At 39.5% G+C, this 18,829-nt stretch overlaps 1 protein-coding gene across 4 annotated transcripts in view; it reads right to left on the minus strand.

Annotated features, from left to right (window-relative positions):
- The window catches only part of DISC1 (DISC1 scaffold protein), a 204,543-nt gene that overhangs the window by 141,735 nt on the left and 43,979 nt on the right, over positions 1–18,829 (minus strand). For all 4 annotated transcript variants that reach the window (XR_014183600.1, XM_082048361.1, XM_082048359.1 and 1 more), the window contains exon 4: positions 875–1,025. Coding sequence is in view for 3 of the 4 variants with exons in the window: in XM_082048361.1 (XP_081904487.1) it covers positions 875–1,025 (151 nt within the window). In the remaining variant the exon portion in view is untranslated. The remainder of the gene's footprint in view (positions 1–874; positions 1,026–18,829) is intronic.

Below are 18,829 nucleotides of genomic sequence, written 5' to 3' on the forward strand. Positions count from 1 at the left end.
AACCTGCGTCATTACTAAATACTACAAATAGAGGCTAAAATACCCTTAAAAGTCTCAAATTTCACAATAAAATCCTATTGTCTGTACTGATTTTATATAATCTTCATCTCTGTCAAAAATTACACCCAAATGTACACTGCATCCTTTACATGTACAAGGTGCAGAAAAGTTTTTCCTTCTTTCATTTGTGCTATTATATTTGAGAATATCTTCCAATACCTATGAAGAATTCTTACTTCTAACAACATTAACCAGTGACACAGCTGAAGACAAACCTAGAAGTAGAGACAAGTTTTGCTTCCTAAGCTAACTACCTCCCTTGGGTCACCCAACATATCTCACATTCCCCCAATCTTTGAAGATTTTAATCCCTTCAAGAGAAGGCTGAGAATTTATTTTTGTTACTTTGTACAGCACTGAGCACATTACTGCCACCCAATAAAGATGCATAAAAGGAAGCTCCAAAAGATCTATTCATATAAAAAAAGAATCTGCTTTTAGTTTATATTTAAATATCCTTTCATTGCCTGAAAAGGAGCATCAGAATTAACTCCATGGGGAACTGTTTCTCAAGCTGCCTTGCTGTTGTATGCTCAAGCTGCCGTGTCAAGGATTCAGTCTCATTCCCAGTCAACATCAGTGAGAAAAGTTCCATTTAACTCACCAGTTCATCACAATCAATGTTTTTAGGGCAATTCTGAAAGAATTGAAGAAAGAAAAAAAGGGGGGTTTCCATAAACAAGCTCCACACTGATGTATTAGAAGGTCCTTAAAACTCTTATTAAAATTGTTCAAAATTTATTCTTAAATTGTATTCTGTATTTTGAGGAAAACAGAAGCATCATTTTACATAATAAGAAATGAACAAACTTACCGATGTTCAGCAGCCCAGTGCAATGCTGCTTGAACTTGGGTAATGAACCTATGCAAAAAACTGCTAACTGAAGGATGCCTTGAAGGAAGCTGAAATTTTAAAGAATTCTTCTCTTTCTCCAGTTCTTCCAGTTTCCGTCTAAATTTATCAGCTAGAAAATAAAACAAAACAAAACAAAACTTACTTAAATGACAAAAAAGTTCCATTTTACCTGAAGAAGAAAAAAGGTCAATCAACAAGAAGTCAAATCCACCTCAGAGACAGTTGTTTCCTTTTTGATAAAATATATGTCTGTTTTGCTCAAGGATGAAGTACTAAGACTACAATGGAAACTATCAGATAACCAGGATGTTAACCTACTTTCTTCTATGACAAGGACAAATCTGCAGGCTTCCCAGCATTTTCAGAGTTTTAATTGGTGAGGTTCCGAAGAACTGACTCAAAGTTATCATCTGTGCTCTTTTCTTTTCAAACTGTTACTCTAGGAAAAGCTAAGAAAACATGTACTCTTCACAATTCCAGTTTTAAGACAATCTTAGATGGTAGTTACATACTTAAAGTCTGACATTTTATAAAACTTCATTGTAATTAGCTCAAGAACTGAAAAATCACAGATGATATCTCAGCAATATATTTCAGCAGAAAAATCCATGTGCAATTATAGTAATTAAAGAGTTGTCTCATTCCAGGCTCTCCTGAATTAGGCTTACTTTATCATCCAACAAAATTATTTACTTTCAACTTCAAAATATAACAACTGTCCTAAAGAGATTTCTTTGACTCTATCATAACTATAGATTTCTTAAATACTTTTCTGTATAAATCAGTTGTTATTTTTTTGCTGTTCCTCTGTAGAAAACAAAGGAATGCAGTTCCAATTACAAAATATTATTTCCGGTACGTATATTCTCCATAGTGCCAGTATACTGGCAAAATCACACAAACGACAGAGAAGAAGTCTGGCTGGTCCAAGACAGAATACCTTTTATCAATACATGCCTGAAATCAGAGAGTTTTGAGCTAGCCAACAAATGGAAAACCTTCACAGTTCAGTACTTTCCTCATGACCTTGCTGTCTACAATTTTGCATGATTAGTGTTCCTTTCCTTCTAACATTTCAATACAACATGTTACCATCAGAATAACAATCATCTGTGCGGTCTTTTCACTGCTTATTTTCTTTCTTTATCCTCAAAGTGGTTTTAAGAAAACAGGTTGTTTACATTTGCCAGTTTAGTGAAATTATTCATTTTTACAATAATCTATCAATAATATTGATCTCCCTTCTGCTTTTGTGAGGACGGGGTAGAATGAAGACACAGAATGTACTAGATCTTCTCACTAGGCAAACAGACCCTTCCAAGGTAGTTAAACTCATTTTGTTGTTGTTAATTATTAGGGCATGAAACGCTGCCAGAAGGCTCTAGCTGAAATGATTACCACCCAAGTTACTGCAGGGTCCAGGCCTCGCCCCAATAGCCACATATACACGTGAGTGTACTCTTTCTGCAAAGGAGAAACACTTTGTCAGCAGTGGAGGTGAACCACATCTGCAAGGAGTTTCTCAGGGACCACAGCTGAACAGATGCATCCTTTCCCTGTCACCACAAGGAAAATAGAATTTGGGCCCAGATGAGACTTCCATACTTTGACCAGAAAAAACATATCAGAATTCACATTTCTTGTGGAATTTCGAACACAGCCACTGTTACAACAGAAAACTAAGTGTTGGATTGTGACCAATGACCACTGAATGACAAAACACATGGAAACACCTCCTTTTACTCAAACCATTCACTCTCAGGCTTCCTGCATTACCAAAGCAGGAGTTGTGGCAATTCTCTACAGCCGTTCAACAAGGTTGTCATTGTTCTTTGACATAATTAAGCTCTCTCTGTGTTTGTGTGTCCAGTTGTTTCACTGTTCCAGTCCTACCCATCCTGGCCCTAGAAACAGGCTATTTTGAGAAGGAAAGCAGATGAGGGGATCCACATGCCAACTTCAGTCTCTCTCTCATTAATTCTTGGCTGCATCCTGCTTTCTACATTCCAGTCTACACAGAATTCAATTAGTTTCTACTAACAGACGTTTCTAAATAATTTGTTTCAACTGGCATTTTATAAGTACTATTGCTGGCCATATCTGCTCGTCATCTTTCAGCTCTAAATGATGGTTTGCCCTTTCAGCATTGTGGTTAGGGGCTACGTCTCAAGACACTCGACCACCACTGAGCTGAACACTGCAGCACTTGGTTTTCACATTCGTCTCCTGGAAAGGAGACCCCTTGGTTTGACCTGGCTGATGTCTACAGTGCATGGAGAGACTAATGCACCTCAGTGCCAGCTGCAGAGGAGGGAAGCATGCAAATAAGGCTCATCTCAGTCCAGCTTTCAGTGCCGCAACTCAAGAGAGACCTGGATCAAGCAGAGGTAATGGAAATGATCACAAGTCAAGAAAATAGGGCACATTAAAAAGACAACTATAAGCAGGGTTACTCGATCTAGTGGAGACAGAGGCTGAGGGGAGTAACTTCCAGTACTGTTACATATCAGGAAGGTGCAAAGAAAGCAGTAATACAATACTTTTCACCTCTCCTCAGAACTTGAGTCCTTAGTAACAAACCTGAGCTGCAGCAAAGGAGATGAGGAAAAACATTAGAGATAGAAAAGCACTAAATGCTTGAGACAGCCAGCACATTATTTCAACATGGAAAGGACCTTCACAGGATCCCAGAGCTCATTGACAGACTGAGACACTGAATGAAACCACACACCATCTGATACCTCCCTCCATCACACACAAAGCTTAATTCTCTTTACCAGCCCTTTATTTCACTTTATTCTGTTGCTACCAGACACCAAGAGTCAACTCTTAAATTACCCTCCATCTCAATCTGTTACTGTCTGGTGCACTTCAGACATCCCACTTAGTTTAAAGCCAACCTAGGGTACAGGTCTGGAGGATGCTGACTAACTGCTGTTCTCAACTAAACTGACAGTAGTTGCAGAACTGCACTGCCTCCAAAGATCACATTTTGTAATAGCTTTGAGCAAGGGTAGCAATTTCCATAAATTTTAATTGATCATATGAGAACATCTGGCTACCCCTCTACCTTTTACATATTCTGATATTGGTTTTATTCCTTTGAAGAGAGTAGTTTTGTATACTCAGCAAAGATACTGCTACCAATTTTGTAAGAACTGAAAAAGTCCCAGCTTCAGATCCAAAGACCTGTGTTCTAGCAGTCTGCCTCCAACCGCACACGGCAGCAGGCCTTTAAATAACTGACTAAGAACCAAGGTGTGAGGTGCTCGTTTACCTTGATACTGCTCCTGAACCTTTGACTCTGATGTCTGTCAACTGAAAGACTTCCTAAGCAAGACACTATTCCCAGATCACCTCACTGCTTGGGGGGGTGGGGGAGGACACAGGGAAATCACCAACTGGTGGACATCTATCCACCAGAAACTTACCTTTTCTCAGACTATCTATGATTTTGGTCTCCAAAATATACTATGACTGAGAACTTCAAAATGGAATTATGAATTACAAACATGTACCCCATGTGGTGATTTTAAACCAAAGGTCTGATGATCTTATAAGGTGTTTCTTTTTTTTATTTCTGTAAATAAAACAAAATATTCCTTCTTCACATGCCCTGCACATTAATAACTTAGACATTGCCATTTTCACATTGTATCACTCATTTGCCATGACAGACAGAATTGCATTAGCTAAAGCAATGCTACAAAGGCTAGAATGCAAGCAGTCTAATGCGGAGCTTGAATACGTGACTAAAATACAGCTGGAGAACAGACTAGTAAGCAAGGTGTCTACAGCACAATTACTAGCATTGGCCTCCTGCAAAATTGCTTGCAGGAGAACATGTAGGCCAATTAATATACAAATTTGACATGTAAAGACAGGTACTGTGATCAGAAATGAAGGCACTACAAGCAACCGGAGTATGCATGTGCTCTTAATTAAGAATAAAATAATTCAGCATTTAACAGTATCAAAGAGATACACAGTAGAAGATATTCCTTGCAAGTCCTAACACCCCAGTTATGTGTGAAAGGGCATTTGGGCAGTTGAACAGCTAGCCCTTACCATGTGCTGCCTGGTCAGTGGTACAGAGCAAAACCTTTTCTGCCTTCCATTCAGCCCTGCATATGGAAACCAACAAGATAAACCCAGTGCAGAGTACAACTGGACACCCAAGCAGTTGGCTGGGTAAGAAGGCATGGGACTGGGGACAGACACTGGAAGAGCCTGTTGGAGTGACAGGAGCAGCAGCTGTACCCCAGAGCTGTGCCTGCCCTTCTGACTGCACAGGCCAACAGGAGCACACCTGCAGAGCAAAACAGTTCAGCACTGAGCAACCAACATCAGCACTTCAGACTAGGTTTAGTGTAGGCCCAAAGGGCCAGTTAGTAGTTGGAGCCCTTCAGGTACACCTCTAGAGCACATCTTCAGACTTTGCTCCACCTGAAAGAAAACCAGTCCATGGACTCCAAGACTGCTCCATGATGCAAAAAGAAGTAGGGTAAACAGGACAACTGGGAGATTCCCTTCAAAGGCTCTCACACCTCATCTGAACTAAAATGCTGTTTGAGCCAGGGTAGGTGGAATGCTTCCAGCAGTCAGTGGAAAAAGTAGCTCCTGAAAAGGCCAGCAGAGGCTAAAGCTTTCCAGACAAGGCTATAACCCCCTGGTTACCACAGCCAGATGTTCATCTTCAGTTCATAAAAGGCTAGAGTGTAATGGCTCCTGGAGCAAAACAAAAATTAAATTACTCTGCTTACCCAGCACTTAATTTTTTCCATTCCAACCAAAAGGCAACGTTGTGAAATTCAGCACTCCAGCTGTGCTCCTGAACTACCAATATGACCTAGAGGAACAGCTGAGCAAATCAAACTCCTGGCTGCTGAACACCCTTTGGAGTCGGAAGCAACTGCTACAGAATTTACCTCAAAGCAGGACAGCCAAGATCTGTAGAGTGCTACAACTCCATAATTCTTTGTTTTGTGTGCATCCCTCAGTTATTTGGTACTCTTAGTACAGTTGACAAACCATTCTAACCCCTGCTTTACTCTGCCTAAATACTAGAACAATATTTGCCTCTGATTCTGGTGCTATTTAAATTTAAAAGACTAGTAACCTGAAGAGTACAAGAGAATAGGTCTCCTGCATTCCCAGTCAGACTCAAGGCATTAGAGAAGCCAAAACATATGATGATGACCTGATGTCACATTTAATGCCACAAGGTTCCTCTGCTGCAGGCAACATCAGCTGTCTACCGTCTCTCCACTCTTTTTCCTTCCCTAGTAATGAGAGACCAGGTAGGGGAGGAAAGCAAAGGAAATCTGGTATGTGACTGAAATAGACCCTGCAAGAGAAGCAACGGAGAATAGTGTCTGAAGGATTTCTTGCAAGGACTGCTGAAGCAGGTGCTCTGCCTCCCAGCAAACTCTGCATTTTCCCCCACCAGTCCGTATCAGGTACAAGCTGGGAAATTGCTGCATCCTTTAAACATATCTAACATTTCAGAATTGAAGGTACTGAATGTCAGTGTTGCAGCAGAGTTGGGAAGTCTGAAAGGTTTCAAAAATACAAGAACAAATACATTTCGGCTGTTATACTTCTTACAAAAGGAGCATGACACATTGGCAGATATTGATTTTCCCCCTCTAATTCATATTGAATTTGAGAGCATTCGTTTAGGCTTTGAACAAAAAGCTAAATTCTGAGAAGTTTCACAGATGCTTCCCTCAAAGCACAACACCAATTTTCCCACCTAGTTTATATTTTAACACTGCACAGTCTGTGCTATATATGAAATTTCTTCCCAGAAGGGCACCAGTGCAAGCCTAGTGTGGACTTTCAGCATAAATTTGATCAGTGCCTCTATTTCATAGAACATCCACAGCAGTGACACCACTGACAGATTGTCACTCAGATCTGTAACATGTTCACTGTCTCTCAGTAATAACAGTTAAATGGAGCCATGATTTATGGGTACAAGCCATAGGAGTCAGTAGGTTTTGTGAAGGTGTAGGTACAGTTACTTTCAACATCAGCAGGAAGATTATTAAGGATCCACAAAGCCAGAAAGGTTCTTCTAGCACGCTTCTGGGAATGGAGTGAGCCCAGTGGGAATTGTTGGAGTCCTGACTTGAGTGATTAATCTGTTAAGTTACTTGACCGGTGTTCGAAAAATTTTGCTCTCCCGTGTTTGTTTCTCATTATCACCTGACAATGATGTAGGCTGAACTATTCTCACAGCTGTTCTTCCTGGGCTGAGTTTGAGGCACATCAGGACTATCTGGATAAACACATGCTAAATTTCCTGTAACATGACTATCCTGCAAGCAAAGTAGTTATTATTTGCCACTATCAACTCACAGAGCAGTCTCCAGTTGTCCTACATCAATAGATTTACAATCAACAAAACAAATGACAGCCAAAATGATAAATGGAGAGAATGAAGTATCAGACATGCACTCTGGGTAAAAATGATGTACGATAATTTTAGTGTAACAGAAACAGCTTAATCACCATTGCTTTTAATCAGATGCTTCCAAAAAACATTAAGTTTTTATAGTCTTTTTAACAGCAAAGTCTTCGAAAGTAAGAGCTTCATAAGTAATTTACATTACAGCATAAACTAGCCACTTCCACAATCTTCCAAATGCTGGAGTAATCACTTTTTTTTTTTTTTTAAAGTGCCTGACATGCTTACAAGTTGCTGAAATAGTGGGCTGTTTTCTGTGTGTGGCAATGCCTTACTCATCTTTGTAACTGCACTAAAATAAAGGTACAATTCTATACAGTGTCTAGGCCATACAGTCCTTATTTTCAGATTTGCTGCTTTTGTAAATTCCTTTGAACAGCACATGGCTTTAAATGCATAGGGACTTTTGGAGACATAATTTCTGTCTTAGTCAAGTCACAATACAAAACAAACAGTGCCCTGTTGACTGCTTGCTTTTCATATTCTTCCATAAACATCAAATTTCCAATGAAACCACCAAGATGCCTACATTCCTAGTATGACTTCACAGTAAAAATAAATTACAATAACATTGAAAGATATATTAAAGAAAAAAACAAACTGATTGCTGGTGCAATTTCTTTGATATCAACATTATTTTGTAAGCAGTGCTGACAGTACTATCACTACATATGAAATTGTACAGAAATAAAGAAAAACACATACTACTGATTCCAGGATGAATCTGCATTTTTTTAAAAGTAAGGCTATGCAGTACAATGGCATAGATCCCTATTCTGAATTAAATTCCACTCTTAAAAAGATCCCTCAAGACAAGAAAGCTAGCAGAAATCAATGCAGAGCTCCTTAGCTTGCAATACAGTTTCTTATTTATTGGAGACAGAGGAAGAGCTTTGGTAAAGGTTTCCAATCAGCACAGTTCACATACATGAGCAACTGACAGATATATATTAATGTTGACTGAGGACTATTCAATCCCAGTTCACTGTGTCCTTTTCCTCGCTCCAGGAATCTCTAAGCCAACATCTGCCTTTCTTCACTGCCTCTGAATAAATGCCATGGGTTGATTAGAAGACAGGCCAGTCAATTAACAGTAAAACAATGCAATACCTTACAACTAATTGCATTGTATTGTGAGATACGAGTCATTTTTATAAAGCAAATTCTAAATACTCTGACAAAACACTAAGAAATCTGGTGGACTACATCTGGGATTTTCTAGCCAGGATTTTATGACTAGAAACACAATCAGAATATGTTGGTTTTGTTTTGGTTTTTTTTTTTTTTTTTTTTTTGTACTATACTCTATTTAAGCACTTATTGTGAATCTAAAGTGTTTTGTTCCAGCTGTCAAACAAAGAAAACACTCCTTTGCTATTGCCTAACCTGAACATATTGAGAATACCATCCTAAAGCACACCATTAGAAAGATTTATATATATATATACACACACATATATATACTATAGAAGTCAAAGTTTTCCACAGAGATTTTTCTTCATACTTTTAAAAGCCATACTATAAAAATATACAACAAAGCAGCATGAATTGTAGGCTAAGAAACATCAACAAGTAGGTGTAGAGTTGCTTTACATCGAAGTTTTGGAGAAAATAACACAGATTTTAAAGCATGGTGTTTATTAAATTGTGGGATTTTCCCTGGAGAATATAATATGTGAAGAAATCAGCTTGTAGCTCTGCTTAAGCCACCAGCTACAGATCAGCACAACAAAAATGCAACTAGACAACATTATCTTCCTTTTGTGGCAAGGCACACTGATGAAAAAGTATCAAATGTTCTTTCTTATAGAATAGATATTACACGCAGAGAATTATAACAAGAATATAAATACGTGCACACAACCTAAACTGATTGCTCTGAAAACTGCAGTGGGGAACTCTGCAAGCAAACTTGAAACTTTGCTCGAGAAACAAAAGGTGAGAAAAAAGATAAAGGAAGTCTTTGTGGTAACTGGGCTGAAAACAGTACATCCATTCATTATGGATGAGTACCTGGATGCCAGAATTCTGCTTTTGGTTAAATAAATAAATATATATTTTTTCCCCTTGCTCCCTGCATTACCCTTCATGAGTTCCAACAATAGTGCTCAATGTTTTCTTGTATTCCAGGTTTCCACTGTCATATTTAGTAGCCTACATAATCTCAAACATATACATCTAATTTCTTCTCTCATTATTCCTTCCTTAACCCCAATGTTCTTCAAGAATTAAAATTTCACCACTAAATTAAGCCGATACTCTTCCTGAGCACTCTGGATCAGTAGATGTAAAACACAAAACTTGAACTGGTAAAGATGCCAGCTTAGTTGAGCCTAGCCACATTTCCAAATTCTACCATCCATCACTGTTCTAGCACTCAGAATATGCTGTTCTACTTTACACCGAAAAGGCCATATTCTAAGAAAGCAAGCAATAAGGGAGAACAGTTTACCATGTTTGTAATTTGTTCTCAGACTATTTTGCCTGCTGCAAGTCAAAAATCAATTCACAAATTTTAAAATTTCATAGAATCATAGAATGGTTTGGAAGGGATCTTCAAAGATCTAGTCCAATCTCCCTGCAATCAGCAGGGACATCTTCAACCAGATCAGGTTGCTCAGAGCCACATCCAACCACATCTTGAATGTCTTCAGGGGTGGGGCATCTACCACCTCTCTGGGAAACCTGTTCCAGCATTTGACCACCATCATTATAAACCATTCCTTCCTTACATCTAGTCAGATCCAGTAATTTTCACCAGATCATGGAATCTGAATTCAATAGCAAAGAAAACCATTTAAACACCGAATGGTTGCTGACTGTTACTATCTGGTGACCTACTTCCTACCTTTTCCTTTGAACTTGGCCTCACAAACCAATGCCCTCTTCTTGACAACTCACAGTCACCCTGACACCCTTAAACACCAGTTTCTCCCCACTCTGTTTCTCTGTCCCTTCATCCTCTTGCCTACCCACACCCTCCACCTCAGATGAATGTTTGAATAAAGTTAACTTTTGCTGGGGCACAGAGACACAAGGCCACACAAAATAAAGCTTTTTCAGTTATTTCACCTACACATGCTTTATTTGTTTTATGTATACAAAATACTAAGCTGTTGCCTGTTTCCTAACTACCATCTTCAACATTGCTTTCCCAAGACTGCTTTTAGTACCAAAACATATACGGGGCAAACACAAAGCAATTTAAATAATTTGGGGCAGTGACAACTGTCATTGGATGCTGCAACTCTGGAAGGAGGAAAAAAAAAAAAGTCAAATGTAAAAGCTGTAAACCCTTTTTTTTTTTTTCCCCTGGAAACTTTATCTCATGCATACTTTGTCCAATTGACCCCTAACCCCCCAATTTCAAATATTCAATATTTACTGATATTCCCAAAGTAGCAGCAAATTCTGTAAAAAATTCAGTACATTTGTGGGGTTCAGAGCACCACGCAAAATAAACCTATCTGTAGACATGGGTTCTCAAGCTGAACTGGAACAAAGCCGCACCTCACTGCAGCAGCCTCTGAGGAGGCACAAAATCACAGAATCACAGAATGTTAGGGATTGGAAGGGACCTCGAAAGATCATCTAGTCCAATCCCCCTGCCAGAGCAGGAACACCCAGATGAGGTTACACAGGAAGGCATCCAGGCAGGTCTTGAATGCCTCCAGAGTAGGAGACCTCTAGTAGGCACCTCCTCTACTATCAAGTCACTCTTCATAGCAGCAGCTTGGCAGTGGTGTAATGTATAGCACCACAAGGCATCACCTTCTGCCACAGCACTGCCCTGAAACAAGACTTCTTCCCTTCCCTACACACGTGTTACAGCCCTCACACCAACACCTTACTGCCATGAATTGTTCTGCTGTGTGAAAATGAGACCACCGCCCCTTAACTGGCACAGAATCCCAAGCAGTCTTCACCTCTAAATATTTTCTAAGTCTTCCAAAACGGACTCCTACCCATTGTGTTGCCAAGTGGTTATGTTTTCACAAGTAGCACAGATAGCTGTCTACCAGCAGAGGTCCCAGGTACCCCTGCTCAGACAATGACTCTGTATTGGAAGTGATAGAATTTCACAGACTACTGTTCATTTAGACCCATTTAAAAACTAAAAAACAACCAGCCAAGCAGGTTCTTATTCTAAAAATTACTTTGGTTTGCTGAGCTATTTCCCCTTCCACAGCCTGCAAGCCTCTGTTATGGAAGATGAGCAGATACAACATGCTTCCACTGAAACAGTAGCTGTGCGTTGTGCATGTGAGGAACAAAGCCTTGAAAAACTCAGATTTCCAGCAGAGCACAGTAATTTATAAGTGATCCAGTCCATACAGTAGGACAATAGGTTGGAAAACAGAGCTGGTGACTCAGGGGCACCATCCCCCTGTATACATATCAACACATCATGGTAGCAGTGGTGTAAACGTACCCACTGCATTCAATGTGTTATTGAGCCTTCCAAGACACAATGAAGGTAGCAATTTTGACAGGCTTAATGATGGATTTGCCCAGAGGGTGAACAAGTACAAAACAGGCAGCCACCCACACTATGTGCAGTGTGGTCAGATACAGCGGTTAACACTTAGAAGACTCAGTCAGAAGCCCAATGTCCTACAAACAGTCTTCTAAGAGTATCTCAAAATTCTGTGTTTTCCCATCCTCACACATCCACCAGCACTTGTACAGAGTTCTTTGGTTTCCCTGTAGGGAGCTCACAAAATAATCTATCCATCTGCTCTACATTGGAAAGACTGAACACATGAAAGGAATTATCATACAATACCTCACCAACATAGGTTTATTTTCCTATTGCTGGAACCCCTAAGGCTCTCAAAACACTGAATGCTATCCAAAACATCACAGGAACCTGCAAGTTTCAAGCATAATGTTGGGGGGGGAAGGAGAGGGCAGGAGAGGGCAGGAGAGGGCAGGAGAGGGAGAAAAGAAAAAAAGAAGAAAAAGGAAACCAAACACACAAACACAGGAGTAGTTGTAGGCATAATCAAGACAGCACATCAGAAAGAGTAACTTCCTTAGTCCACAGTTTCTTTTGATGCATTTACACATACATACATTTTTAGGACGGGAAAAAAAAAATAAAAAAAAAAATAGAAGAAGTAGAGATACACAGCTTCATGGAAATGGTTCTGCCCATTGCTGTGCCAGGTAGCTTCAAGTCACAGTCTGCCTGTTCTCTCATGAGCACCAATTCAACACAGTCTCAAACGAATAACCCAATTTCTTTCAGCTTCTAGATCCACTGTCTGTAAAAATGTAGATAGGACAATTGCACTACAGGGGCCTCATTAGGCTTAATTAACACCTGTGTGAGAACTTCAGATAAAAGGATTGCTGTAATTACACAATCTGAACTGCTTCTTGCATAAGAAACCTTGTACTATCTCTTTCATAATTTGACCTTTTCTTAAGAGTTAGTGCCCTTTTGTTCTTTTATAGGACTCCATTCCCTATAAAAGAGTATTGCCTCCTGCAGTCGCCTCTTAATATTCTAATTTCAAAATGCAGATAAAGCCCAGCCTTTCTTTCTTATTTTGAACAAAAGGGACCCTGGAGTTTCAGGAGGGAGAAGCCGGGGTGTTGGTTTGCTTTGGGGTTTGTTTGTTTTGTGGGTTTTTTGTTATGTTTTTGGTTCATTTAAAATGATCATTTCCCTACTTTCCTCCCTTTCACCCACGCTTTACTTTTTTCAGTGTTTTGATGTTCTTTTCATGCGGGCTCTGCAGCTGTCCCCACTGTCCCAGCATAGAGCTCCTGAAAGCGTTTCAGGCACAAGAGTTACCCCCCAAGAACACAGGGCAGGGCTGCTCAGGAGGATCTCAGCAGAGGTCACCAGGAAGAAAACAAAGTCTCTTTAGGTAAGTTCCATGGTCCTTTAACTTCACTGGGGTGGACACCGTTATGAACGGACAACATCCCATCAACTACCAAATGCAGTCAAGAGGCTGGGCCAGATTGTGGTCACATCAGAGGAGCAGAGCCCAGCCAACACCAGCCGCTGCAAAGAAGCCCGACCTCCTCCAGCACACAGATCGACAGATGAGCCTCTCACACATCCAACCTGAGCGAAGCTCAGCAGTGCCAAGGCACCTTCACTAGCCTCTTTGCTTCATGCTATTGCACTTGAAAATTTTAAATACAGGCTCACTGCCTCCTTCCAGCCTGAGCCCATGAAGTTCCATTGCCTCCAGCAGCCTCTGCACCTGCTCATCAGAGCCCCTCAGCCTGGAAATTAAAGCTGCCAGACCAGTATCTGTGCTGCCTGAGAGCCAGGTGAAAACCACAGCCAGGAGAAAAGGGGAAAAAAAGAGCAGAGTCACACTCTGATAGGACTTGGCATGCAGGGGCAAAGGAAGGAGCACCTGCTGGAAACAGAGTTCAAGGAAAGAGGTTTGGCTATTGTCATGGTCTCCCAAAGAGGTTCAAAAAGCAGGAGCTCTGGAAAGGATGAAGAATTTGCCATTTTAATATGAACCCACATGCAAAATAAAGGACCGCCTTCCAAGTGTGATCCTGTTGCAGGCCCCAGAATTGCCACTCACCAGATGCAGGTTCTGCTTGCAGCCCTGCAGCTGAGCTTTCTACACATCTGTAAGCATGTAAAATAAATGCATTGAAGCCTACTCTCTTCCCTTAGCATGCATTAGCCACACATGACCACACTGCCAAAAATATTATTAGCATTATTTTACAATAACTAATCTCTACCTTCTTCGAGAGTCACAATTAAACAGTATCACTACAATAGTGAATCCTGTTATGAATTTCACTCTATAGCAGTACACCCGCAACACCTCAATAGTTTTACACAAATATTAAGTGATTTTACTATAGCAAGATAAATGTTTCCACCCAGCATCTCACCTTGATTCTGTCCAGCAGCATCCTCTGTTACTGATATTGTTTGAGCAGCATGTCTTTGAAATAAGGAGTAAAGATTAATGTTTCTAAACAGCAACCTCTACATTTTTTCCAAATACCTCCTGCAAATGCAACTGAAGATAGCTGCTTTCCCCTCCCACACCCATTCAGCTCCTTTTTACTCTACCTCAGCTGGGCAGCTTGAGAAGAACTGTGGTAAAATATGTAGATCAGACAGATGGTATTTGCTGCTCTTTTATCAGTCCTGCTGCTCAATAGTTTCAAAAAGCCATGATGATTCATTATTTGAATAATCTCAGATGGATCCTGGGTTCCACTACAATTTCGTCTCATCCATTGTGTAAGTGGAATTATTTTACTTACAGGAAGTACCAGATCCTTCAACCAGGGTGGAAAGAGGATTATAACAAGTTCTTCGCTTTTAAATTTCTCCTCCAAAAAGCACACCCCCCCCACCCCATTTTATTTCAACAGATCCGCAGTTCAGCTCTCCTCTGCACTTCCCAACGGGAACAGTAGGGTACAGACAACTTACCCCTCCTTTATGGTCCTCCTTACACTATCCATCCTCACCCTATGGCATGCTCATAGCTCCTCGTTCCTTCCCACAACCAGAACTTCTCTCTTCCCACAATTATATATCACCAATATTTCTTTAATATATAAATAAATAACCAAACAAACTACATTTCTAATGTATACATACATACATGAGGAGATGTTTTCCTCGTTGTATAGTGAATACTCTTTATCTGACTTTCATTCCTCTTCCTTTTATGAACAGAGGTATTAAGACAAGAAGCAAGGTTAAAATACAGAAAAATATCATTATTTGGCTACAAAACAAAGGAAAGAGTTAAAAAATTAAGTTTCACTGAAATATTACTGTTTGATGACTGTTTTACTACAATCTCTGTTAATCAGTGTTCAAATTGCAATTTAGGCACTGGTCATTTCTAAGCAAGTTGTTCCTTAGTGATGGAGGATATGCAAATATCTTCTATCCTGTTATTTACTAGAAGCTACACTTTTCAACACATATCTTCTTCCAAGCAATAAGCTCCTGTCAAGTTAGTGTTCCATCAAATCTGCCAATTGCAACTCATTTGGTGCTACAGGACAAGCCGACACATCGCATAAAGGTCAAGTGGAAAAATGTCCCTTCCACTACATCAGTGTCATAAATTAGTAAAGGTCACTCCATCCAATAATTGCTATTACAGAAAATAACTTTGTTGTAATCTACATGATAGAGGAAAAAAAAGAAGGCAGTTCAAATCCTTCAATTTTTCCATGACAAACTAACATTACTGTCATTTTCTTGTAGCCTATACAGTCTACTGAGAACAGCTTAACCTACAGGCTCTATAGGTTTCACAAGTACATCTATTACAATACACAAAGTTACACAAGGACAACTTCTCTGTAAAAATATGAAAATTAAAATGTCGACATTTAATTACATTAACACCTTACAACTCTGAAGCTCCAAGCATGATAGTAGCTCAATGGGCTTTAGAATCTTTAATTGAAACTCCAAAAACTGTTGGCTTGGGTTTATGATGTTTTTTCTTTTGTTTTTTTTTGGTTGTTTTTTTTTTTAGTTCCCTATTCCTATATAATTCATTCTGTCTTATAAAAACTTTTTTCTGCTTCTCCAGAAAGTATCACTCTACCATTTGGAACACCACAGCATGCTGTGAAATGTAAAATTAATGTATACAAATACAGAAGTTAGCATTAAGCCGCTTCAAAGCTGGAGCTGAAATCCTAAGGCTAAGTGAGCAACTACCTAACTTACAGTGACCCTCATCACCCAAGGAAACCTGGTTTGTGTTGCACAATGATGGAAGAGAAGGAGAGGGAAGATATTCAGGTTCACCTCATCTCACTACAGTAATCCAAAAGCAGTTCTTATACAACTCAGTGTACTCTCAGTTTCCATTATTAATGAAAGATTAAAAATTGAACACTAGCACATAAGATTCAGATCTTGTATCATCAAAACAAGTTTGGAAGAAATTTTGCAGTTATTTGGAAGTGCAGCAGAAATAGTTTAAAAGCAAAAAAAGCCGAAGATCTTTCTCAGCATAGTGTGCAATCAATGCTCTGATTGTAAGCACTGGGCTTCTGGACTTGCAGATGAATATAACCAAGAACTGTATGCACCCTAAGCAAGCTTTAGATTAAATCAAGAAGAAATAACTTTTGTTTCTTTAACAAAAAGTTAACAGGAGACAGCTGTGACTCTGTCTCTAAGATACAGAATCAACATTAACTACCCAAATATCTCCAGAACGAGGCTAATGGAAATTTTAACCACCAACATTAACAACAGAGCCAGGCCAACCTGTCAATAAGTACTGTTAGAGATACTGTACAGGTATTTGAAGTCACATACTACTTTTTCAAAGCATTATTGCTCCATTAAAAAAAGATCTGGCACAGCATAGTAACACACAGCTCCTTTCATAGGTTTTCCCTTCCACAGGGAAGGGGAGGCTGGAAGGCGGCCAAGGGATGGGGTGGCATTCTTCACAGACCTCTTCACTGCCACTTCAGCTGCCACATGCAAGAATGAAGTGACGTTTGTTTTACCCCCTGGCACATTTCCTAAGTGTGACAAATTCAACTAGTTATTCAAAGATACTCAATAACAACACTATCAAGAACTTAGAAAGCCATAATGTAATTGTAGGTTTCTTCAGTGACAAGGACTATAAACAATGGCAGCCTTGCAATGTTAGGTTGCAAACAGCTGCAGTGAAGCACATCCAGAAGAAGACAAAATTAGTCTCAAATATCTTTGTTTTCTAGCTGTTTGGTAAAGGACAGAAAAGATGATTTTAAAGTCTTTTACTTTTAGGTTAACAAAGCACTGTGTTTGACTAATGCCCCTTGAGATATGGATACTTTAAATGTAACTGTGTTAACGCAATACAATATATTCCCCTAATCTGGAGAATGTTATTTATGTCTACTTGAAAACTTCATCAAGTAAATGTATTACTGTGTAAATAAAATTTGCTCTTGGGAGCTGTCTCCTGCCTGAAGAAGTGAAAGCTTAAAAATCCATACTTGATAATCAAAATATAAAAAATGTGATATCCACTGAAGTCAGTGGGATCTTCAAGTGTGCAGGTTATTTGCAGGCTGGAGTGAGTATATGAGCCTAAATTGGGAAAGAAAAGCGTTTGATTTTTTTTTTTTTTTTTTTTTTTTTAAATAAAGGAATACAAAGAAAAATTTACAGGTAATACCTTAAACCTTTCCAAGCACAATGCAGCAGCATGTAAGTACATACAACACAAGATAGGCATATTACACCAGCAAACAAAACAAAAACAGTCTTGAAGTGACAAGAATTGCCAGGTTAGATCAGATGCGGGTCCATCCAGCACAGGATCCTGCCTGCAGCAGTGCTGACTGGATGTTTCAAGATTTCAAAGGATGGAGAGAAAGTCCTGGAGGGGCAGCCTGCCAGCCTCTGGAATGCTGCACATGTTTTGGTGCTGGGAAATCCTATGGATCTCTTCAGCGAGCTCCAGGAGTTACCAGGCTGCCATACCTGATACTTAATGCAATTATGCTATGAAGAATGTTAAACAATAAACCTCCAAATAAAATTCCACTGTGCTGAGTTTAAAAAACCTATTCCAGAAATACTTCTTGAAACAGATTCAAGCAGAAGGTGCAATCATGTATAATAATGTATCAAATACATGAAAGAGTATCATAAAAAAATGCAAAGTATTTGCATAAAGTTTTAAAGAAAGTAAAAGTCTGAATGTTATTCTTTCAGAAAACTCCTACAGAATATTTTTCTCTGTACAACTACCTTGTCTCCTACATTATAACCCTGTTAATGAGCTTGACTGATGATCAAAAGCCTTTTATATTTTTTTTTATTAGCTTCTACAGAGGTTCTCCCTGAGACTGCTAAATTTGCACTAGCATCATTCTAATTTATATTCACCTTCTTCTTCCACTGTTATTAGACAAAAGAATTAACATAAAACTCCCAAAAAGTTTGAAATAAAATTGTTTGTAAGTAGCAAAACCATATCTTCTCCAATTGAGACATTCATGGTCATTGCATCCAGTTTCACAAATCTTCCTTTGAGAACTCAACAAAACATCATTTGTACTAACCCGACTCTCTAAATTACTTATTTTCTGAGAAAAGGATTAAGATACTTAGCGATTAATATATTCTCTAGCACTACAGCTTCTTCTTCTCTCCTAGCTTGGCTTTATTTCCATCACATATAAACAAGTCTTTGGCTTATTTACCTAAATCCACCAACAATGAGCCCTAGCTGTGAAATGAGTACAGATTTGCTCAAATTCTGGCAAAAAGGACTGAAAGGGGATTAAAAGCTTTTTGGCGGCTGGCCACGAAGCTCTCATCAGGGCACTCCCCCAATGTGGTTAGAGCAAGGCATGATTCCAGCTGAACCCCAGACCTGCAGGCTGCCAGCACGCCTGACATCACCTCAGGACTAAGGACGCAATCAGACCACCAGCAGCTTTGGCTC

Source organism: Streptopelia decaocto (assembly GCF_964273445.1).
Source record: "Streptopelia decaocto genome assembly, chromosome: 3".
In the NCBI taxonomy this organism is placed as follows: Eukaryota; Metazoa; Chordata; class Aves; order Columbiformes; family Columbidae; genus Streptopelia; species Streptopelia decaocto.